This window comes from Lepidochelys kempii, chromosome 1 (genome assembly GCF_965140285.1).
Source record: "Lepidochelys kempii isolate rLepKem1 chromosome 1, rLepKem1.hap1, whole genome shotgun sequence".
Classification (NCBI taxonomy): domain Eukaryota; kingdom Metazoa; phylum Chordata; order Testudines; family Cheloniidae; genus Lepidochelys; species Lepidochelys kempii.
In genome coordinates this window covers 9,522,201-9,547,203 of record NC_136380.1, presented here as the reverse complement: position 1 = coordinate 9,547,203, position 25,003 = coordinate 9,522,201, and the positions used below count along the sequence as shown (strand labels likewise).

General features: G+C 44.8%; 1 protein-coding gene across 2 annotated transcripts in view; it reads left to right on the top strand.

Annotated features, from left to right (window-relative positions):
* CLPB (ClpB family mitochondrial disaggregase) overlaps positions 1 to 25,003 on the top strand; it is a 138,198-nt gene that overhangs the window by 23,379 nt on the left and 89,816 nt on the right. For both annotated transcript variants that reach the window (XM_073333693.1, XM_073333684.1), the window contains exons 4-5: positions 7,555 to 7,658; positions 23,251 to 23,379. In XM_073333693.1, the coding sequence (XP_073189794.1) occupies positions 7,555 to 7,658; positions 23,251 to 23,379 (233 nt within the window). The remainder of the gene's footprint in view (positions 1 to 7,554; positions 7,659 to 23,250; positions 23,380 to 25,003) is intronic.

Sequence of the window (25,003 nt, the reverse complement as noted above, 5' to 3'; positions counted from 1 at the left end):
AGGTTTGCAATAGCAGCCTCCATAAATTGCCGGCTCCTGTCCACCATAATTGCACCATTATGTGCAGGGCTGTTTGGAGGGTTGTGGGGAGGACTAGGAAGGTGATTCTTGAATTTAGCAAGTCATTTGCATTCAAGTGTGTTGTAGGGGAAGAGATCTTATGTGCTCATCCAGCTAGACTGCCTCCTGATGCCTACTTGTACCAGGGCCTCTGCACAGTAGATAGCACTGTAACTAGTAGGCGTGCTGTCTGTGTTTTATGGATGAGGCGGAAACTAAAGGCACAGAGATTAAATGACTTCACCAAGGCGGCAGAGGGGTTCTGTGTCAGAAGCAAAGTCTTTTCCCTGGATAGTGTACAACCTAAGAGAACAAAGCTACACAGAGCGTTTGGGAAAGGGATGCAACATGATCAGGGTGTTGATAGGCACGTGGCTTATTTGTTATGTGTATCTATAATTCCTTTAGTTCCACCATGCCAGTTTATAGCTTCATTTCCATTGTCCATCCCCCTCCCTCCCAACAGTCGATCCCCACTCTGCACTGAAATGAGCAGTTCGCACCTAACACAAATAAATGACAGAGCCGAGCAGAGGCCCTAGTCAGCTGATACCCCGGAGGTGCTGTGAAAGAAGTGGCTCTCCAGAAGGAGTTTCAGTAAGAAGGAAGGGACCCCAACTCTAGTCAAATCTCTACATGTGTGTGTCCCACTGTGAAACTTTCCCTTTTAAAGATCCCATAATGCTCTCTTAAAGGAGCAGGGGCTAGTCCTAGGGTTATGTATTTGTACGTGTGCCCTTTCTCACGTAATGCATCCCTGTCCACACCTGCTAATGCTTTTAACTGAGTCCCTCCCTTGGCTCCCTATCTCTTAATGAGTGTTCCTTGTCCTTGCTCACTAGGCCATGCTTAATCTTGCTGCATCTGTGATATGTCTCTGCTTTCACCGCTGCTCTCACGTCTTACTTTTTCCAATCCTCTCACTTTATCCTCTTCCCCAGTTCCATCTCCTTCTCCCACTTTCAGCTTCATGCCCTCTCTGCTGCAATCCCACATGTCTGGATCACCCTCCCTTTGCTTACCCACCAAGCACCTGGTCTTTCCTCTTTCAGATCCCTCCAAAACACCCTACCCCTCTGTGCAATTTTTCTCTGCTTCTCCTGCTTGCTAATCCCCTGGCCCTCCCTCTCCTGTGTCTCACCTGGTTTCAATTGTTAGCTCTTTGTGACTGGGGAATATGTCTCTTCTTTGAGTGAACAGCACTTTGTACATCTAATGCGCTGTATACATGTTTTTTATTAGTAGTAACAGTGCATCATGCATGGTATAGATTGGTGGGTATGTTCTAAGGCATATAATGAGTGTGACTTGTCTGGAGCTATTCTCTCAGTGTCTATAGGCAGTGATGTGATTAACTGGCACAGTCTAGTACCTATATTAGGTACATATGTCTCCTTCATAGCCTCGCTTTCAGTCTTTCCACTTTAGGCGTATAATTCAGTGGTCTCTGAAGCAGAGCTAGGCAACTGGGATAAATATCCTGAAGCTTCTAGAGTCAGAAGCTTCATTGGCATGTAGACTTGCATGCATAACCTGCTAGCTATGCAGGTGTGCTGCCTTTGCATAGAGCCAGTTGGAGATGAGGCTCCGATGATGTCCCTTGGGTGTTGCATCGGATGTTGCAGTTTGGTTTTCTTCGAGTACGTGCCCATGGGGATCCCGTGCTAGGAACACATGCAGCCCATGCATGCAAGATTGAAATCTTTTGAATAGCAGTGTCTGTAGGGCCACTCCTGTATGAGTTATGTCCTTGTTCCCTCACCCGAGGGCATAAAGGGTGGAGCGGCCACTAGCATCCCTCAGTTCTCCCAAATGTATTCTCTCTCTGCATGTTTCAGGAGCATCCCCACAGCTGAAATTTGTGAGGCAGCTAAATGGAATAACTCCCTGACTCTGATTAAACACTGAACCCTTGATGTAGCTGCAAGGTCAGATGCCAGACCTGGTAGGGCAGTGTTGCAATTGCTGTTTAGTTAGTGGCAGTCATGACTCCTCAGTCCCACAGTCCAGTTGGGACACAGCTTACCAGTGACCTGGAGTGGGATCCCCACATACACAGACTCAGAGAAGAGAGAACGGTTACGTACCTTATAGTCATAGGTTTTGAAGCCACAAGGGACCACCCGATCATCTAGTCTGACTTCCTGTGTATCACAGGCCACCAACACCACCCAACATCTTCCCACTAATCCCAGAAACTGAAATTAAACCAAAGTGTTACAGCCCTCAGGAGACTAAGCTCTTGTATGCCACGGACACAGTCACCCTGATTCTATGAGATGTCGTCTAGTTTGGGGTCCACACGGATGACAACATATTAAAGAATCACAGTTACAGGAAGAAGAAAAGTAGTACTTGTGGCACCTTAGAGACTAACCAACTCACGAAAGCTCATGCTCAAATAAATTGGTTAGTCTCTAAGGTGCCACAAGTACTCCTTTTCTTTTTGCGAATACAGACTAACACGGCTGTTACTCTGAAACCAGTTACAGGAAGGTAAGTAACTGCTCTTTCCTTACAACCACCCCTCTATTCCCATGCTGAGCTCTACAGAAAGTTAAGATACAACTATTCTAGGGATCCTCTTTGTGTCCAGCAGGACTTGCAGCTTCCAATAAAGCCCAGCACTGCCCCTCATCAAAATCCCTTGAAGCCCTTGCATTGTGCTTTGTAACTCCCGGTCACTAGGATCACTGCCCTTCTTGGTTCACCAACTCCAGCTGCCTGAGTTTTGGTAGCTTTGCGGTGCAGACCCAGCCAAGGCCAGCTCTCTCACCCCAGGTGCCTTGCTCTTTTTTTTCTTAACAATATGCTGGCCCAGCCTCTAACTGCAGAACGCACTTACTGCAATCGATTGCACTGCCCAGTGAACTTTAGTTAAGCATTGCCCTCTGAGTCATCACCAGGGTCAATTCAGATTTATATTTGCACGGATGAACAGCCTCTGCCTCTGATCAAATTAAAACTCGATCAGCAAATTAAACCCAGGGCTTGATGAGGCTATTGAGCACAGGTGAGTTATTGAGGAAAGCCTGCCTTTACAGCTCAGACACACTGCAGACCTCTTCTGAGCACACCACCTCGCTGATGGGAGAGTAGTACTCTGCCAGAGCCACCCAGTAGCCTGATAGAGGGAATGAACAAGAGGTACATCATAAAACAAGGTGAGGGGAATCCTGGATTTAAATCACAGCTTTTGCACTGACTCACTTACCAGTAATAATTGTGAGCTGGTGCAGAAAGAAAAACAGGGCACAAATAACGATGGAATGTACTTTCCTCTCTGCTGTTCTTCACAGCACTGTCATCAGTGGATCTCATAATGGTTTATAAAGCTTAATTAAGCCTCACAACTGCCCTCAGAGGTAGGAAAGAATTACCCCCATTTTACAGATATGAAAACTGAGGGCCAGAGGGGTGGTGTTTTGCTCATTGTCACCCAATGACTCAGTGACAGCAGGCAATAGAACCCAGGACACCTGGCCCTGTTCCCTTGCTCTGACCACTATCCCATACTGCATCCTTGTTATATGTATATAAAAAACTATATACAATTTTATATATATTTTCAAGTTGCCTTATTTCCTCTGATTATGTTCACATGCTTTGTTGATGAGTATGGCGACTTCTGTATTTCCATTGCACTATTAGCAAAGGCTACTTTGCTTGAATGTCTTATTACCTGCAAATTGGAGAGGTGCAATCAGTACTTGCGACTCCAGAAATGTCTGGTTGGCCCTATGAAGGAAAATTCAGTGACATTAGTTGCCTGGAGGGGACTGCATGTCACAGAAGGAGGAGGTTAGAGTGAAGGATGATTGGATGGATAGAGAGGCTGATCGTACAGCAGATGATTGTCCTTTTGAGTTTAGACCAGCAAGCTCTTTTCACTTCCTTTTTACAGCAGTCGGATGGGAATTGGTTTGGAATGTGTGACATACTGTATCAGAGCTGTCATCTTGGGACACGGTTCTGTATTACCAAATTTTAGAGTTAAGGTTTGACTCCCGGTAGTGACTCGTGCTGCTATTTTATAAACAGTTCAGCCTCCCAGCAGCCTTATGAGGTAGAGAAGTATGGCTACATACTTACAGATGGGGAAAGTGAAGCAGACAGTTGTACAGAACAGAACCCAGGAGTTCTGCCTCCATGTCCTCCTACTCTCACCACTATTCAACACTGCCTCTCTGTAGCTCTTTAACGTTTTTATGAAAATAAACATTATCAAGAAAATTCTACTGGTCTGAGTTAATAATGAAGAAAAAGAGCCTTCCTAAGAGTTGCTGAGAGCATAGAGGTTGATGGTGGATAAAGAGGCTGGGAAGAACGCTCAACAAACACATTCAGGGAGGGGAAAAGCTGATGGAGGGAGTTGCCAAGGAAGTTATGAGACACTGTTTTTGTGTGAGCAGTATGACTCATTTGGTGGCTGTGTATTCACTCTGGGCCAGAAGGTTGTGGGTTCAAGTCCCATGCTGGAACTTGGACTCATTCTTCTTAAGGTGGGTTTTTGATTCTTAAGATGGAGAGGATGGACCCTATGATATGTCATAGCCTGTCAGTAGTGGAGACCCTTAAAAACCAGGCAGTCTTTGACTGCAGATACCCTTCAGGACAAGGCTGAAGAGGAGGACTTGAATGTACCTTCATTGCTAAGGGCTTTAAATTGCAACAATACCAGCTTGGAGCATTCTGGACAAGCCGCACATGTTAGAGAGGCACTGCTGGAAGCCCTGCTGAGAGAGAGAGAATTGCAGTAATTGATCTGGTATGCACAGCTGTGACAGAATTGCACAAATGAAACTCCCCACCACTACCACAGATTTTGTACCTTTGTCTCAGACTTGGGGTTTTCCATGGTAAGGGTGTGGTTGAAGATAATGCCGGTATCTTTAACCTGGCTCGCTACCTTTGAACAGGGGACCCAAAAGAGGAAAGAGCCCCTGGTATCCATGACTCCTGTCTGGCACCTGTTTACTGAAGACTAAGAACAAGGTGACAGTGATGCATCCAGACAGACATCTCCTCCAAACAGTCCTTTAAATGTAGGATCCACAGGACAATAAAGACATGCTTGTATATCATCAGTGTACTGAAGGCAATCTGCTCTGCATTTAGAAATGATTCATGAGTTCATATATTAAGGACCAGAAGGGGCCACTGTGGTCATCTAATCCAACCACATGCGTGATACTACAGATGACAATTTCCTAACTTAAAAAGTGTTGCATCCAACCTCAGAGAATTGCATATAGACCTCATCTTGACAGAAAAGAAACCGAGCACATCATTAAAGATGATAACTTCGGTACAAGTGAACATGACTTCTTGGTCACATTTACAACAGAATAAAATCCAAATCAATTTTATATATACTTGCTGCTTTAAAAGGGCCAATTTCACAAAGCTCAAAACAATTATGAGCTAAATCGCTGGGAAGAAGGATCTAATCAGAAAAAAGTTAATAATATTGGGAATTATTTAAGAACACTTTATTAAATGCCCAAAAAGCCACAATCGCACAGCTGAGGAAGAAGCTGTGCTGTTTAAACAAATGGAAGAAAGGGGAAGTTGATAGTAATGAATATAAATCAGAAGCTAGCAGTTGTAGGACATTGATGCGGGAAGTAAAGGGATGCAAGAAGAAATCTATGGCTAGCAGAGTTTGTCTTGGTACTGCACATTTTGATTAAAAAATTAGAATGGCACACAATAAATGGATTAAAAGATGGCTAACTGGTAGGACTCAAAATATTATTGTAAATGGGGAATCATCATAGAATGAATGTGTTTCCAGTGGGATCCCACAGAGATTGGTTCTTAGCTGTTTAACATTTTTATCAATGAACTGGAAGAAAACATAAAATGATCACTGTTAAAGTTTGCAGATGACACAAAAATTAGGGGACGTGGTAAATAATGCAGAGGACAGGTTACTGATTCAGGAGACCATTTTGATCTTGAATGCTCCATTTCAACAACATGGGAGCATGGATTTCAGAAGAGTGAAACACCCACAGCTTCATTTGAAATCAGTGGGAGATGCAGATGCTAGGCACCTCTTGAAAAAACAGACTCAAAACTAAAGCCACTTCTGAAAATGTGAACATAGTGAATTCCCTACAATCTCACAAGAAATTGGTGATATAGTTGAGAACACAGGTCTCCTGACTCGCAACTTTGTGCTCTGTCCTCTAGATTGGACTTTATATGCAATCGAGACTTGAACTGTGGAAGGCAAGAAATACACCTCTGCTAATGTATCTTATTGAAAGTACAAAACACCCGCCTTCCACTCTGCTAATTGTATTTACTGTAAAGGGGTAAATGGGGGAGGAACTTAAGGTAAATTTTAAATGTGACTTGACAAGATGCAGCCTGCAGATACATGTCCATCAATCTGTGGTGCGCATAGTCAAGAACCTCTGCCAGCCTGTAAGCTATCTCGCCTGTGATAAATACTGTATAACATTTTACTGGCTAGTTGCCATGGAAGGCCGGAAACCAGGAAAAAGAATAACAGGCTTCAAGTTGTTTTCAGAAATGGTAAGAAATCTAATTCTTGCCTGATGGTTGTTTGGTTTAGAAACACAGAGGCTTCTGCACCAAATCTAGCCTGTCTCTTTTTGGTGCTGAATAGTCATGCTGGGGAATGGCGACAGTTTGGACAGCTCTAGAGACTACAGTCCACTGCCTCCAGACAAGCATGAGCAGAAGCAGTGGGAGATCCCCCAACCCTCGTCACTGCCCTACCAATATGCCTCACCACTACCTTTAACGACAATGAGAATCTGATTATTTCTCTTCCTCAACCTCTATCCTGGGACTGCCGCCAAAGGTGACAGGTATTGTCAATTCCAACGGTGTTTTTTGTGATGGGGACACTGGCCTATCGTGATCACCAAATGCAGTTCACTGAGGGTCTGCAAACAAAACCATACCTCATAGTCTCACCCTGTGCTTTCATCATCGTTTTCTCTTCCCTCTCTCTCGCCTCCTGGAGTCTTCTCTCCAAATTCTTCATCTTTATTTGTCTTAAAACAGCAGCTAGTTGTCTCCTGAACATCAGATGTTTGGCTGCTGGGTGTGGCTTGGCTGCATTTTCAACTGTGAAGAGTGAATTATGGGATGGCAGTCCAGTCCAGTGAACTGGAAATGTAGCGCATGGCACACAGTCACTTCTGTGCAGATGTTTTGGACTTGGCCTCTGTTGAACATAGGTATATTTCACAGCACATGGGGCTCTACAGAGCAGTTCACTTCTCCGAATGCCTCCTGAGTCCAGTCGCCTTATGACTGTTAATATTGCTAAGCAGTGCAGTTTTTTTAACTCTCCTTTCCTGGCAGCATATTTTTTGCTGAGTACTCTGCTGCCTTATGTGCCTTGAGATTTTTTTCCTTTGCAAACTCTAAAGGGGTCTAGTTCCTGATGTTCCATCTGATCTCTCTGAGAAACCTTCCTGATGATCCTGTTCTCATTATGTTTTATAACAGTGTGGTAAAGATCCTGCTTGCAGCTGGTGCTGATCCAAACCTCGGAGACGAATTCAACAGCGTGTATGAGACTGCCAAAGAAAAGGGACTCCATTCATTGGAAGGTAATAAAAGACTTAAACTTTTTGTTCATGTTATCTTACAGGGACAGTATGTCTCTCTCTATGTCCAGAGTTCAGTTAGGCCTTTGGATAATTCTGATCCACTTGTGCTTTTTACTTTCCTGCAGGGGGTTGGACTAGATGACCTCCTGAGATCCCTTCCAACCCTGATATTCTATGATTCTAAGTTTAGACAGATGCTATCTGTTATATTCTTTAGGCATAGGTCTGTTATATGCCTTGCCCTCCAAAATACAGACTTGAAACAGCAGGCTCCACAGGCTAGAAGAGTACCCTGAGCCTTGGGAACACCCTGCTGTGATAACTCCTCTGAGATGCACCACTGCATTTCCTGCATTGCTTTCAACTCCACCACTGGAGGAGCTCTCTCCCACTGGAACAGTTTACTTAGGGGTGGGGTGGATTCTCCAATGCTTGAAGACTTTGGACTGGATGTTTTTCTAAAAGTTATGCTCTAGCTCCAACAGGAGTTATTGGACTTGATGCAGAATTCACTGGGGGAGGTTCCCTGACCTGTGTCATCCGGGAGGTCAGATCAAAACAGTCTCTTCTGGCCTTAAATCCTATGACTCTATGAAAACTGAGGCAAAGGACATGATTCCAATAAATAAACACCTTAAATAGAAGGTGTTTTATCTCATCCAGCTCCCCCAGGCCACTTCCATTAAAATCACTAGCAAAAACTCTGGCTCACTTCCCTTTTGTAGAGCAGGGTAATTGTTTACCCTACATTTCTGCAACTGCTGAAGGTCCTGGGGCCTGGATACCTCCTCCGATTCTTTGTGGTCAGGCTTTCTTACAGTAGCTCCACTTATTCACATTAAATGGATTAAGAACTGGCTAATTGGCAGCTCTCAATAAGTATTGGTCAGTAGGGAATTCTCACCGGCAGGAGGTGTTTCCAGGGGGGTTCTGCAGGGACTGGTACTAGGCCCAATGCTATTCAACATTTTTATCAGTGATCTGGAAGTAAATATAAACTCACTGCTGAAGAAGTTTGCAGATGACACAAAGATTGGCAGAGTGGTAAATAACAGTGATGACAGGGTAGTCCTATAGAGTGCTCTGGATGGCTTGGTAAGCTGGGCCCATGCAAACAAAATGCATATTATTACAGTCAAATGCAAAGTGATACATCTAGGAACAAGGAATGCAGGCCATACTTGCAGAATGGGGGACTATATCGCAGAAAGCAGTGACTCTGAAAAGAATCTAGGGATAATAGTGGACAAGCAACTGACCATGAGCTTACAGTGTGATGCTGTGGCGAGGAGACGGTGATTTTACCTCTCTATATAGCATTGTTGAGACTGATACTGAAATACTGCATCCAGTTCTGGCATCCACATTTGTAAAAGGATGTTTAAAAATGGGGGCGGGGGGTGCAGAAAAGAGCCACAAAAATGATTGGAGGGTCCGTGAGCTCAATCTGTTTAGTTTATCAAAAAGAAGATTGAGCGGTGACTTGATTAAAGTGAATAAGTACCCTTTGTGACAGGTTGGATCACAGAAATCCTATGGGGGCTGCCACCTGATGTGCCAAGGCTACTTCTGTTCCAGCTGTCCTGCCCTGGCAGCTTAGGACTTCAGTGCCCTGCCTGGTTTGAGCCAGACCCGCTAGCCTGTTGCAATCCCAGATCCAGGTCTGAACCACGTCCCCTAACAGCTGTAGGCTTAATTGAAACCTCCTGTCCTTGACACTCAGATGCCCAACTCCCAATGGGGTCCAAACCCTAAATAAATCCGTTTTACCCTGTATAAATCTTATGTAGGGTAAACTCATAAATTGTTCGCCCTCTATAACACTGATAGAGAGATATGCACAGCTGTTTTCCCCCCCCAAGTATTAATACATACTCTGGGTTAATTAATAAGTAAAAAGTGATTTTATTAAATACAGAAAGTAGGATTTAAGTGGTTCCAAGTAGTAACAGACAGAACAAAGTGAATTACCAAGCAAAATAAAATAAAATACGCAAGTCTAAGTCTAGTACAGTAATAAAAACTGAATACAGATAAAATCTCACCAGTTCCAGTAAACTTTCTTTTACAGACTAATCTCCTTCTAGTCTGGGTCCAGCAATCACTCACACCCCCTGTAGTTATTGTCCTTTGTTCCGGTTTCTTTCAGGTATCTTTGGGGATGGAGGGGCTCTCTCTTTAACCAGCTGAAGACAAAATGGAGGGGTCTCCCACGGGCTTAAATAGACTTTCTCTTGTGGGTGGAGACCCCCCTCCTCTCTCCTATGCAAAGTCCAGCTATAAAATGGAGTTTTGGAATCACCTGGGCAAGTTATTGAGCTCAATAACTCAGGGTAAAATGTAATGGCTTGTGATAGACAGGACGTCAGACTAGAACATATAATGGTCGCTTTTGTCCTTAAATGCTGTGAATCTATCAACATTTTCCAATATAAGACCCTGTTTCCACTTGCTTATAATTTTATGATACTTTAACCATTTGGGCTGAAATTTTTAATTTTGGGTGTCTGCCTTAGACTGATTTTTTGAAAATTTCAGCAAACTGGTTCAACCATTTCTGAGAATGAGGCTATGGAAAATGTTGTTTTGCCTGTATTTAAAAAAAAAATCTTCAGACCTTTTCTTTGAACAGCTCTAGTGTCTCCATATTTTGGAACATGGACTTGAAATTTAGCAGGGGCTGCTGGCCTTTGAGTCAGAGATGTGCTTGTGCTGTATCTGTGCGAATCTAACCACATGCAGTCAACGTATAAACTGTGGAAAAATCTCAGTTCACGCATGCTCAGTAGAAACGACTCTGATTTTAGTAGTTAAATCACTGAAGATTCTGTCCTCACTGAGCAGGCCAGGATGGGTAAGGAATGGTGTCCCTAGCCTCTCTTTTCAGAGGGTGGAGATGGATGGCAGGAGAGAGATCACTTGATCCTTACCTGTTAGGTTCGCTCCCTCTGGGGCACCTGGCATTGGCCGCTGTCGGGAGACAGGACACTGGGCTGGATGGACCTTTGGTCTGAGCCAGTCTGGCCGGTCTCATGCTCCATCCTCTCCCTGCTCCTAGTGTTGACCAGACTCCATGTGCACTGTGCACCATCCTCACAGAGCAGCTGAGCATGCTCCAGTCCAGGGATATAGGAGCAAAACCAGGTTTTCCCTGTAATTGCTGCTTCCAGCTACTACAAGTCATGGTGGGGCCTGGCACGGAGAGCAAGGAACCTGTGAACCTCCTCCATGCTGTGAATGAAGGCCTTGCTGCCAAGCAGGCAGCATGGAGGGGGAAGCAGTTTCATGGAATCATACGGCTGGAAAGGACCTCGAGAGGTCATCTAGTCCAGTCCCCTGCACTCATGGCAGGACTAAGTATTGTCTACATCATCCCTGACAGGTGTTGGTCTAACCTGCTCTTGAAAACCTCCAATGATGGAGATTCTGCAACCTCCATAGGCAATTTATTCCAGTGCTTCACTGCCCTGAAAAGAAGTTTTTCCTAATGTCCAACCTAAACCACCCTTGCTGCAATTTAAGCCCATTGCTTCCTGTCCTATCCTCAGAGGTTAACAAGAACAATTTTTCTCCTTCCTCCTTGTAACAACCTTTTATGTATTTGAAAACTGTTATCATGATCTGCCTCCCCACCCCACCCCCAGTCTTCTCTTCTCCAGACTAGACAAACTTGGGTTTGTCAATCGTCCCTCATAGGTCATGTTTTCTAGACTTTTTATCATTTTTGTTGCTCTTCTCTGGACTTTCTCCAATTTGTCCACATCTTTCCTGAAATGTGGTGCCCAGAACTGGACACTGTACTTTAGTTGAGACCTTATCAGCATGGAGTAAAGTGGAAGAATTACTTCTCATGTCTTGCTTACAACACTCCTGCTAATACATCCCAGAATGATGTTTGCTTTTTTTTGCAACAGTGTTACACTGTTGACTTATGTTTAGCTTGTGGTCCACTATGACCCCCAGATCCCTTTCCGCAGGACTCCTTCCTAGGCAGTCATTTCCCATTCTGTATGTGTTCAACTGATTTTTCCTTCCTAAGTGGAGTACTTTGCATTAGTCCTTATTGAATTTCATCCTGTTTCCTTCAGTCCATTTCTCCAGTTTGTCCAGATCGTTTTGAATTTTAATCCTATCCTCCAAAGCACTTGCAACCCCTCCCAGCTTGATATCACCTGCAAACTTTATCAGCATACCCTCTATGCAATTATCTAAATCATTGATGAAGATATTGAACAGAACAAAACCCATAACTGATCCCTTCAGGACCCCACTAGATATGCCCTTTTAGCTTGACTGTGAACCACTGATAACTACTTTCTGAGAACGGGTTTTCCAACCACTTATGCACCCACCTTATAGTAGCTCCACTTAGGTTGTATTTCCCTAGTTTGTTTATGAGTAGGTCAAGCGAGACAGTATCAAAAGCCTTACTAAAGTCAAGTTATACCATGTCTACCACTTCCCACCTATCTACAAGGCTTGTTACTCTGTCAAAGAAAGCTATTCGGTTGGTTTGACATGATTTGTTCCTGAGAAATCCATTCTGACAAATCCACACTTATCTTCTAGGTGTTTGCAAATGATTGGTTAATTATTTGCTCCATTATCTTTCCTGGAACTGAAATTAAGCTGACTGGTCTGTAATTCCCCGGGTTGTCCTTATTCTCTTTTTATAGATGAGCACTGTATTTGCCCTTTTCCAGTCCTCTGGAATGTCTCCCGTCTTCCATGACTTTTCAAAGATAATTGATAATGCCTCAATCAACTCCTTGAGTATTCTAGGATGCATTTCATCAGGCCCTGCTGACTTGAAGATATCTAACTTATCTAAGTACTTTTTAACTTCGTTGTTCTTCCAGTGCTGGTCCCTCGGTATATTCCACACGTGAGTCCTGAGACCAGAGATTTCTAGCAAATGGTGTGCATTGGTGTGCACTTGTTCTCCTCTTGCTCCAAACTGTGGGTGTAAGGGGCAGGAGAGATCGTCACCTCTCCAGGTCCATTTTACTGCCGCATGGCCTAGTTGAACTCCTCTGTATTTGAAGCTACCTCCATGTTTATTCGTCACACCCTGTAAATATATTGTAAATAGTTTGTTGTTGTTCTTAGTAATGTTAGGGGTAGTCTTTTAGTCTAGTTAATGTAGGTTAGTCCTCCCTGCCTTGGGGAGCCTTCCCCCACAGATAAGGACTATGTCCATTGTCCCAGGGTTTAGGAACTGCATCACCTGCCTCTGCTCCTTCTCCGTGAATGATGAGCACTAGCATTGCCTATAGTGCCTTGGGGAGGTGCGCGTATCCACTAAATGCAGCATTGGTTGCTCCTTCCCTGGGATCCATCCTCCACCTAGATATGATGATCCCGGGGACTGATGGTACCCGACGCCATGGAGTCCCCCCCGACCAATTGACCCTTTCTATTGACATTACTGGGGTCCCTGGGATCCCTGTGCTAGACACCCCAAATCTGTACATGAATCCCATCTATCCTGTCCTAGCTGACGCCAGTTGTGTCTGTCACGCTCCAGGGGAGAAAGAATTGAGCCGGATCTGACAGTTCCTACGGCTGTATCCTCCTCCTCACTAGATGAGGCAGTCGCCCCATCTTCGCCATCCCCACCTGATGACCACAGGCTGTAGCAGGCGCTCCTATGGAAGGATGGCAATTGAGCTCTAGATCCAACCTGAGGAGGTACAGGATACTCAGCATAGGCTAGTGGACATCCTGCAGCCTTGTGATTCTAGCTGGGTGGACTCACCTGTGAAAAGGACCCTTATGGAACCAGCCTCCTGCACCCCCACAGGGCTGAGAGGCATTATTTTGTACCAGCCAAGGGAGTGGAGTTGCAGTTTACACAACCAGCACCCAACTCGTCAGTGGTACAAGCAGTCACTGAGAGATCTAGGCTATAGCATCCCAAGGCAACACCCACTGACAAGGGTGCCACCTGGGGAGGAAAGTATTTTCTTCTACCAGCCTTAACTTTCGAATTGCTGACTACCAGGCCTTGCTGGCGAAGTATGATTTCACCAGTGACACCAAAGTCCTGGCCTTTAAGGACAAGCTTCTTCAGTAGGACAGGGATCAATTCCAAGCCCTCGTTGATGAGGTCCGACTGGTAGGTAAAACATCTCTTTGGGCTGCAGTGGATGCTGCTGACACTGCTTCTAGAGGGGTAACTACAGCAGTTGTCATGAGGCGCAATCTTAGCTCCACTCCTCAGGGTTCCCCCGGGAGGTACAAAATAGCACTGAGCACCTGCCCTTTGACGAGGCCCAGGTATCTGGCTTCCTCCACGTCAACAGCCACAGCTCAGCCCCACTCATCACCTAGGGTTTTTTCTTTTGATGGGACATTCCAGAATCACATTCCTCTGTTGATGCCAACCTTTGCTACTCCCAAAACTTTTGGTGGCTGCTTCACCCACTTTGCTCACAATTGAAGGGCAATAACAATGGACAGGTGGGTGTTAGAAATCATTCACTCTGGCTACGTGATCAAGCTTATGTCACCTCCCCATCACAAACCCCCTTCCCAGACTCTCCATTTACGGGTAATACTGAGGGCATAGGAGACAAAAGCTGGACCTGGGGGAGGGAAAGGAGTAGATTAGGTAAAGGAGCATAGTGAAACGGAGACTGAAGGAAGAGAGACAGTGACTGGGAGGGTGGAGACTGAGACTGGCTAGGCAAGGAGGCTGGGACTGGGAGCTGCCGTGGGGGACGCTGGAACTGGTTGGGCAAGGGGACTGGGAGCTGGGGCGAGACTGGGACTTTAAACCTATGAAGGAAATGGTGGGAGATTTGGGCACTAGTTGGTTGGGCAGGGAATATTGGGATTGGCAGAAGAGCTGTTGGAGGAAGAAAAGGAGACGGACTGTATGGACCAGGAGACTGGGGCTTAGCACGGTGCGTTGGGGGGTGTTCAGACAAGGAGCTAGGGTGTTGGGGGGAGAACTGGGACTTGCTGGGGAAAGAGACTTAGACAAGGAGCTGGGGCGGACTGGGAGCCAGTGGGAGGGAATGGAACAGACACATCAGACAAAATGCTGGGAGAGAAGAACTGGGATAGGCTGGGCAAGGATACTCATAGACTTTTAAGGCCAGAAGGGACCATTGTAGTACCTCCCAACTTTGTGTCGCCTGCAAATTTTATTAGCACCTTCCCACTTCTTGTGCCAAGGTCATGAATGAAAATGTTAAATAAGATTGGTCCCAAGACCAATCCCTGAGGAGCTCCACTAGTGACTTCCCTCCAGACTGACAGTTCACCTTTCAGTATGACCCATTATAGTCTCCCCTTTAGCCATTTCCTTATCCACCTTTCAGTTCTCATACTGATCCCCATCTTCTCCAATTGAACTAATAATTTCCCATGTGGAGCTGTATCAAATGTCTTACTAACACCCAGGTAGATTAGATTTACTGCTTTTCCTTTGTCTACAAAATCAGTTATCTTCTCAAAGAGATCAGGTTGGTCTGGCATGATCTACTTTTTGCAAAACTATGTTGTATTTTATCCTAATTACTGTTTACCTATATTTCCTTAACTAATTTCTCTTTCAAAATTTGTTCCAAGAGACCTTGCATACAATCGAGGTCAAACTAATGGGCCTGTAGTTTCCTGGACCCTTATTTTCCCCTTTGTTAAAAATAGGTACTGTATTAGCAATTCTCCAGTCATAAGGTATGACCCCTGAGTTTATGGATTCCTTTAAAATCCTTGGTATTGGGCTAGCAATGCCATGTGCCAGTTCCTTTAATATTCTTGGATGGAGATTATCTGGGCCCCGCCCCCAAGTGGGTCCCATTAAGCTGTTTGAGTTTGACTTAGATCTCAGATGCGGTAATTGCTACTTCTGTAAGCTCATTTCCATTAGCCACTACACCTAAGCTCGTCGTTACCCTTATTAAAAACTCAGGCAAAGTAGTCGTTTAGGGGTTGGGCCATGCCTAGATCTTTAATCTCCAGCCCATCCTCAGTGTTTAGCAGTCCCATTTCTTCTTTCCTTGTTTCATTTTTATTTATATAAAACCTTTTTTCATTTTATTTATATAAAACCTTTTACTGTTGGTTTTAATGTCCTTTGCAAGATCCAACCTGCTTAGCTTTTGGTTTTTCTCACCTTTCCCCTACACTCTCTGACCTCCAAGGGATAGCTTTCCTTGCTGTTTCTTCCCATCTTTCATTCCTTGTAAGCTTTGGGCTTTCTCTTTTTCACCTGTTTGAGAAGCTTGCTCATCCAATTTGATCTGCAACCCTTCCCTATGAATCTTTCCCCTTGCTTAGGATGCAGGCTTTGAGATAGGTTCTGCAACTTTGACTTAAAGTAATTCCAAGCTTCCTCCACATTCCGATCCTTGACTTGAGTTTTTCAGTCCAGTCCACTTCCCTAACTAATTCCCTTAATTTTTTTAGGTTTGCCTTTTTGCAGTCAAGGACCCTAGTTGCAAACCTACTTTTGTTTATCCTTCCATTTAATTTAAACTGAATTAGCTGTCCTCTACAGCTAGTTCTGTGAGGCCCTTGCTACTTACCAATATTAAACCTAAAATGGCATCACCTCTTGTAGGTTCAGAGGCTATTTGGTGAAGAAATCTGTCAGCTATCACATCCAGGAATATCTGGGCCCTACCATTGTTCATAACACTTGTCCCCCAATCTGTGTCTGGGAAATTAAAGTCTCCCATAATCACACAACTCCCAGTAGTATTTATTTCATTAAAAATATTAAAGAGGTCTCTATCCATATCCAAATTGGATCATGGGGGTCTGTAGCAGACCCCAAGCACTATCCCAGGAGAGCCTTTGTTACCTTTCTTCCCCAAAGTGATTTTGACCCAAATAGCTTCTGTTTTATCCATTCCATCACTTCTAATTTCTTTACAATCTACCTCCTCATTAATATTCGATGGTATTCCACCACCTTTACCTTTATTTCTGTCTTTCCAGAACAGCACATACCCTTCAATAGCTGTGCGACAGACATCACTACTATTCCACCATGTTTCTGTTAAATATCTGGTTTCACTCCTTGCACCAACAGTTCTAGTTCCTCAATTTTGTTACCCAGGCTCCTTGCATGGGTGTCCAGACATCTTAGTTGTTTTTGCTCAGCTTCATCCAGATGCCTCACCCGATTAGGTACGGTCATTCTACTGCCGATATCACCTACCTGACTGTTAGTTCCAATACCAGTGACGCTATCTTTCCTCTTGATGTCCATTCTCCTACCCTCTGTTGTTCCTTAATCTATTGCTGTAACCTCTCTTACTTGATTTTCCTACCACTCAATGTTAGATTCAGGCTTGGAGATTACATGAGCATCTCCCAACCATCTCCCCTGAAATCTTGTTTCCTGGGATCAAAATGGAAATGTCACCTTACTTCAAGAAACTGCTTCACGTTCCCTTTACATGCCATCTAACTGAAGGGGAGGAGGGTTTGTGTGTCTGTCAAGATTAGAGAAACGATTATGTAACCCTGTAAAATATTTTCATGAGCAGACATCCTTCAGTATCCTGGAGGTGACTTGGAAACATTGCCGCCTGCTGACTTACATTTATAAAGCCACTTTTATCTGGAGGGATGCCAAAGGCACTATTCAAAATTATAGATAGACGGTTTACATCATCCACTCAAATGCAGCCACCTCTGGGGTGAAATAAGGCTGTTCTTGCACCAGCAGCACTGCGCAAGTTTTTAGAAGTGGATGTAAAACCCTGAGTAACTTCTCTAGTCGGGGAATGTTCTGTGGACAGACTGATTGCACCTGTTTGGCGTTGGGCAAGAGTATTAGTGCTAACCTCCATGCTCTGAGTGCAGTTGGATCTTTTATGGTCTTTCATAGTCAGCATCAGTTTCACGTCTGACGTGAAACAGACTCCAGCACAGCAGTGCTCCCAAAATTGGGATGTTGGTTTAGTCCTGACCCAGGTAAAAGGGCATCACCAACTGAGTCACCAGCGCCACTTCCTGTGCCATCTGGCTCTCTTTAGAGGTGTCTCATCCATCTAAGTAGTGAGCAAGACCTTAGCTTGTGAGAGCCAATGAGTCCAAGATGCCAAACATTCTCCCTGAGGAAGGCAAGCCTAAGCAGTATCTTTCTGGTCCCATTCCGTATCACGTCACCACAACTCATGCAGCTACCAGAACGCCAACCTTTCCTGTCCCTTGTAACTAAATGAACTGTAGCTCCTACACTTTGACCTTTGGCTCAGAAATTAAACATTTCCTGCTTATTGTGTGGAGCAAATTTAGGAAAACTGATTACATTATCAAAGGCAAAGAGTGCTTCTCCTGCATTATTTGCAGAATAAAATACTGCTAATTAGTCTGGTAGCAAAGACAGAACTGTGTAATGAGATTGTCCATTAGTTTAGTACAGCATTTTGGCCTCATTGCTGGGAGCTTAAAGTGAGATAAAGTCAAATGAAGGTGTAATCTTTCAACCTTTGCCTTTGATAAAATGCACGTTCAGAAGATGGATCAACTCTAGAGCAATTTTGACAGGGTGTTATTTTATTTTTAAATGCTCCTTGCTCTCATCCCTCATCGTAACGTATTAGTTCTACCGACTCTCTCCTTGATGGGAGCTGCGAACACACATGCATCAGGCTGCTGTAGCGGCAAATACAAAATGCATGAAACAACATTAAAAAAATGAACAATGGAGTGCCAATACATAATGCATGTGCATAGACTTTATTTAAGACAAAGTATATCAACCAATAAAGTTAATTGTTTTTGTCTGCATACCGTTCTCTAAACTAATGTATTTTATTTTTTAGGAGTGGGGAGAAATAAGTCCACTCCGTTAGAAGTTGCATTAATTCTTTAGTTGACATGTTTTATTAAAAAGAATAAATTCAGTTGCATTTTTAAAAAGAGAAAGAGAGAGGGAGATAGCGAAACTGCCTCTTTTTAAAACCGATTTGCATATTTTGTGTATAAATATTTTTTCATAAAAACTTCCAAATCAGGGGGATACACGCCACACGCACTGCACAAAATATATTGCAGACATTTATATGGATGGCAGGAAGGGAGACAGAGGCCTGAAAATTTCCAGGCACCCAGTGATTGATGGCAGACGAGGCTTCCCCTGACGCTTTATTGAGTTTCCGATGATTATCTCTTGCTGAGACATTTTTTACAGATGACGGCCGAGCTGTCACAATGGACCATGGGGGAAAAAACCCAACAATAATAACACTTTAATCTTTTTACTGCACTGCTCCCTAGTATCTCAGATTCATCTTCCCTGACGCACGCAGTTCATTATCTTGCCCCTCCCTGGATAGGAAATGAAGAAAAATAAATAAATATACATACACACCATGTATGCTTATAGAAAATGCCCGCAGAAGGAAGGGAGCATCACGTTAATTGCTCTCTTTGCAGGTGCTGGGTTTTATTAGCAGAGATGCTGGGCTGGAATGGGCTTGGTTGTTACTTACAGGATTGTATGTAGGTTTTATTGCAACTTTTAGGTGGTTTTGGACTCAAGCAGTAGTTATGGGAAGGTAATATAGGCACGGTGCATTGCAGATGGTTCACGTTCTGTGTCTGTTATTACTGTCACCAGTTGTTCTGTGCTCGGAGCTGTACAAGATCTTCACTGCAAAGTCCTTGCCTGTAGGAGCTTACAGTCAAAGGGCCTGTTCTGCCATTGGCTATGCACACGTATTCCTGCTGAAGTCAGTAAGAGTTAAGCACACACATCCAAGAGCGGAAAGTAGCCTGCCGTGTTGGAGATGTTCACTCAATGACAGCATGTACAAGGCCCTTCCTGTCACTTACGCCTAATGGTGGGGCTGTAACACACACACCCCCCTCCGCCCCGGGACTCTGTGCTTCGAAATAACTCCAGCTAGGTTAGGGCAAGCCAGGAGAAAGGCTGCTGGATCCACACTTCTGAGGATTGACTGCCTGGGGGAGAGGAGAGTATAACAAAAGGGTGACTGATCTTTATTTTCTGGCCTCAGTCATATGACATGGGTCAGGGTTATAAAAGGTACATGGCAGGGGTCACATGTCACATGGCAGGGGTCAGGGTTCAGTGACTCCAGTGGCTGGTATTATAGCGTCCCTTTCTTTGAAAATCAAAGGCAAGTAAAACACAATATCAACCAAAACCAACAACCACCGAGTAAAACAGCCAGTCAAGAGAACAGCAAATGGTGATGTCTAGGGTGGGGGCCAAGGCAGAAGCCTGAATCCTCTAACAGATGAGAGGATTGCGCTGCGTGTTATTGGATGTTGGTCAGTCAATGCTATCTCTAAATCTTCTGGCTTTCTGATCACATGGCCCCATTTTGATCTCGGAACAGTTTCTTCAGTGGGCTGCCTGGCCTCTAAGGTGGAGCCTTATGCGGCTCCTGGTGTCCTCCTTTGCCTGTGATGGGGCGGTGTAGGCTGTTTCTGTCAGCCCTGAGCACTCTCAGGGTATGTCTGTGCCATGGTGAGACACTTGCGGTGCTGTACCTCTGCTGCAGGGCCAGAGCTGTCGTAGGGAGGGAGCCTGAACCGTACGGCCTCGTGTCAGAAGCCTGTCGTGAGGTCTGAGACCTGAACCAAAGCAGTGGTCAAGCTTTGCTGATATAATAGCAAAGCGAGCAGACGTCAGGCTCTGCCTGTTCTCGCCAGGTTCTGTGAGCTTGCAAGCAGGCAGAGTCTGGCTTCTGCTAGCTTTGCTTCTTTGCTGTATATCAACAAAGCTTAACCACTACTTTGGTTCAGGCCTCACACCAGACGTCTGATACAAGGCTGTACGTTTCAGGCTGTCTTCCTACCACAGGAGCGCAGACACTTCCTACATCAACAGAAGGGGTGTTTCCATCAGGGTTGCTAATCCATCTCTCCGAGAGGTGGTAACTAGGATGATGGAAGAATTATTCCATCAGCCTAGCCACATTTACACTGGGAATTAAGTTGAGGACAGAGAGATTGCAGCCTCTAGGCTGGGAAGAGACTGGTGAATGTTGGGGACATGGCTGGCCTGCGGGAACCCTGTTGGGGAGGTCAAGCATGAGATTCTGTTGCTTGGGAGATTTGTGCCAAACCTTGGACTAATCAAATAGCATTAAAATAAATCTTTGTTGTTCACTGGACTGACTGCTGTTAATGCACTTTAAACTTTTTGTTATTTGTTATTTGTATGGCGGTAACACCGAGAAATCCAGCCACCAATCAGGCTATCATTGCATTAGACAGCTTACGGACATGGAACATAAAGGCAGTCCCTTCCCTTTACCGTCTAAGTAAAAGACAAGAGATAACAGGTGAATACAAACAGACCAGTCAGACTGGGAAAGGCCACTCTCCCCAGTTAAAGATAGCAACTCTATACAGGCCCTGGAAAATGGGCCTTGTGAAGTAGATCATATGCAGTGCAAACTGGGCATACAGTGGTTGTCTCACTGGGACTTCTGCCCACCGAGGGATGGAGTGAAACCTTCATGTGCCTTATGATGGAAGAAAAGGTTTCCAAAGGCAAAGATGATTGGTTTATCATTATTTCATAATGCCCAGAAGTCTATTTCCAAAAAACACTCAGAATGCAGGTCCCCATCCAGGAGAGTATGTGCTAAGGGATGGGTTTGGGATCAGTTTGGCAGGAGGTGAGGATATAACATATCCCAGGGAAGGGACGTGGGGTGGCACATCGAGTTCCAGGAATGAGAATAGAGTTGCTCAGATTATGCAGCCCTGCTGACATACTGATGTGCTGCACTGAACTCCCCAGTAAGGACTTGGAGCCGCTCTCTGTGTTACTGTAGAGTGGTCTGAGGTCGTCTCGATTTAGTTGTGCGGATGAATCAGCATTGTCAGTTGCAGTAGTTTATCTAAGAGTTTGTTGAAATTGTTTGTATTTACTTCCTCGCTTTATTACTTTAAAATACCATATTGCTCAAGGCAAGTGTGGGACTGGTGGCTGTGGCTGGAGCCAGGCATGGAACAGGTGTTGTGCATTTTTCCCCTGTATACAGCTCTGGTAACGAATCTGAATCCTGATCTGTAGCTACTCCTAATATTTCAGGATTACCCACCTGAATACAGAGTACCTATCAAACCTGCGTTGGAACATCCTGTACCAACTTTGTTTTGGACTGAGAGTGCATGTTTTAGAGGGGCTGCCTCTACAGGCTGTTCATACATTCATTTGCCTCTGTGGAGCTCAGTGGGAGAAGAAAATGATAGCTAATTGATTTTAGAAACCACCGGAAATAATGTTTCTGTTTGTAAGAGGATAACAGTTTTATGGTCAGATTCCATGGGATTTACCAGTGCTAGAAACAAGTGCATTACACCACTGGAAAAAGGGATTCCAGGCATCCTTCAGGGGTCATGAAATAGTATTTTTCTGTTGCGGTAGCACTAGGAGCCCCACTCATGGCCCTGGATCTCATTGTGCTAGGTTCTGTACAATCCCAGAACAAAAGGACAGTCCCTGCCTCAAGGAGTTTACAGTCTAAGTATATGACAAAGAATAAGTGGTGGATACAGAGGACAAGGGAGCACAAGACAACAGTGAGAGAATATATATATATGTATTAAAAAAACCTTAAGCTGAATATTGTGCTTCCTGGACCTCAGGCCAGGATAATTATTTACCTTTGAGGGGAGAAGGTATTTCTGGTAGGTTGGTTGGTTTTTGTTTTTTTCTGGTAGCTGTTTGAAGCTTCTGAGAGGTGTGGACTATTTGAGGCAGCCCCAACAGAGCTGGATTAGTGGGCAGATGGCAGGTGGGCAAAGAAAGCTGTATGGTAAGTGCAGTGTACTATTACTGTGGGGAGTGTGTGCGTCCAGTATGCAGATGCACACAGAACACGTGGTGATGTAGTTGTGCCCAGAGGCTTGTCCTAACCCTGATTTGCCGATGGAGATGGACTATAAAGCAGAAGTCTCCATATTGCTCACTTGTATTTAAAAGTAATTTCAGTCAAATGAAAAAGAGGCATTTGAAGTTGCAGGGTTGGGTGGGAGGGAGGGGTCTGTGAGAAGAAAGGTTCTCGCTTCCACTCTGGTATCCCCACTGCTGCCAGCGAAGGTGAAGATAATGGACCGCTAGTAGCACCTCTGAGACCTCTTTCAGTTGGCAGAGAAGGGGCCCAGGCTTCCAGCAAACTCGCCCTCCTCCTTGTTACAGCTGTGAGGGCATGGAGTGAGACTGCTAGAAACCTCCCTCCCCAACCGCCGTGGCTCCTGCCCACTGGGGTGGGGATAACGGCCGACCAGCAGCCTCCCCTGAGGCGCTGGGCAGTTTCCAGAGAAGATAAGCAGGCCTTCAGCACCTTCCTCACCTCCAAATGCTGAATGATGGCTGCCTCGTAAACCTGGTTGGATGGAGAGTGGGGCAGCCCTTTCTTCCCATTGTCCCTCTTCTGAAGGGGTTGTTGTGGGGGGTGGGACTGGTAACCAGGGGCCTCCACTCCTCATCCTTTGGGAATTATACCTGGGGGCATAAACTGCTTATTTTGACAATTTTCATTGTTTCACCCTGTGAAAAGCCAGGTGCATTTTTAATCCAACCAGATCTTTACTTTGCCCCACTTTATTGAGCTGCATGTTCACTCGTCTCCTTCTGCAGTTCTGGTAACCCGGGAGGATGATTTCAACAACCGTCTGAACAACCGAGCCAGTTTCAAGGGATGCACGGCTCTTCATTACGCTGTGCTCGCTGACGACTACGTGACTGTCAAGTTGCTGCTAGACGGAGGTAAGGTCTAGGGCTTGTAAGGGTTCCTAGGTCAGGATCACAGCTGTGGACTGTGACCTCGCTCCTTATTGATTTACAGTATGAATTATGATTTACTGCTATGTTGGATTTATTTATCCGCTCATCCTGATGTTCCCTTTTGCATCTCTGGGCCTGTCTTTCATACCACTTCCGATGCCTGGAATAGCCTCCCTCTTCCTATACATTGTGTCCTCTCTTTTCTCCTGTAAATTGGCACTAAAAGACAGAACAAAAATCAATGGCTGAAAGCCGAACCCAGACAAATTCAAATTAGAAATAAGGCACAAATGTTTAACAGTGAGGGCGATTAACCATGGGAACAAACTACCAAGGGAAGGGAAGGACTGGATTGCCCATCTCTTGATGTCTTCAAGTCGAGACTGGATGCCTTTCTGAAAGATAGCATTTTAGCCAAACGCAAGTTATTGGACTCAATGCAGGGATAAATAGGAAAGATTCTCTGCCCTGGGTTATACAGGAGGTCAGATTAGATGATCTCATGATCCCTTCTGGCCTTGAAATCTATGAATCTCTCCTGACAACTCGTTATTTTCCAGCTTGCTCTCCACAGCACATCTTTGCTCAGCTGCTGCCAAAGCCCTGGCTGTGCCTGTCCATGTAATGTAGATTACAAGACAACTCAAGGAGAGCAACTCCTTAATAAAAGATGAGAGAGGAGGAAGATTGCTCCCTCTGATATGTTCCCCCCCCCTTCCCTTTTTGGTAACTCTCTTCCCCCCCGTCCCGCACCCTGCCTTGTCATGGCTTATTTGTACTGTGGTCACACCTAGAGGCTTCAGCTGCATTGTGGGTCTCTTTGTGCTGGGTGCTGTAAATATCTATATTAAGTTACAGTCTATGCAGACAAGACAGGCAGAGCGAATACCATTATTCCCTTTTACAGGGGGAGAACTCAGGGCCAAGGTCACATAGAGGGTCTCTGTGAGCTCCAAAAGCGGCATCCTGATCTCTGAGTTCCAGTCCAGTGCAGAAAGCACAAGACCATCCTTCCTTGCTAATGTGCAGTATTTAGCTCATGCACTAGGGGCATGGACCATGCTTTATTATATTTTGTGTCATGTACCAGACGCACCTATGGTGCTAGATCAATATTTTAATAAAAAATAACATACCCTACCTTTATTTATTTCCACTACTTTTAAAAATTCCCATCTAGTAGGGTAGACTGATGCTACCATGACACCAGTTCTATGTCTTTCCCCTTTTCCGTCCTAATTATATTTATTGGGGCTTTTTTCCCCCTGTATAATTCATAAACATTGCTACAATTATTTAACTTTTCTATTGTGGTAGTGTCTACAACGGGGGGTGGGGCATTGTGCAAGGTGCAGCACAAACATATGGGGTGCAGGTGGAAAATTAAGAAAGATGGAGGAATGTGGCATCAGAGAAGGCTAAAAGCACTAAGAGGAGCTGGAAGAAAACTGATAGACCCTTGATATCACATTGAGTAATGTACTCTACCATTGACAAGGCAGAGAAGGAAAATACTAAGGCCGAGATCTTGGCCCTACTGAATGGCAAAGCTCTCATTGATTTAAGTAAGTTAGAATTTCACTCAGCCCACAGCTTATCCGGAGCC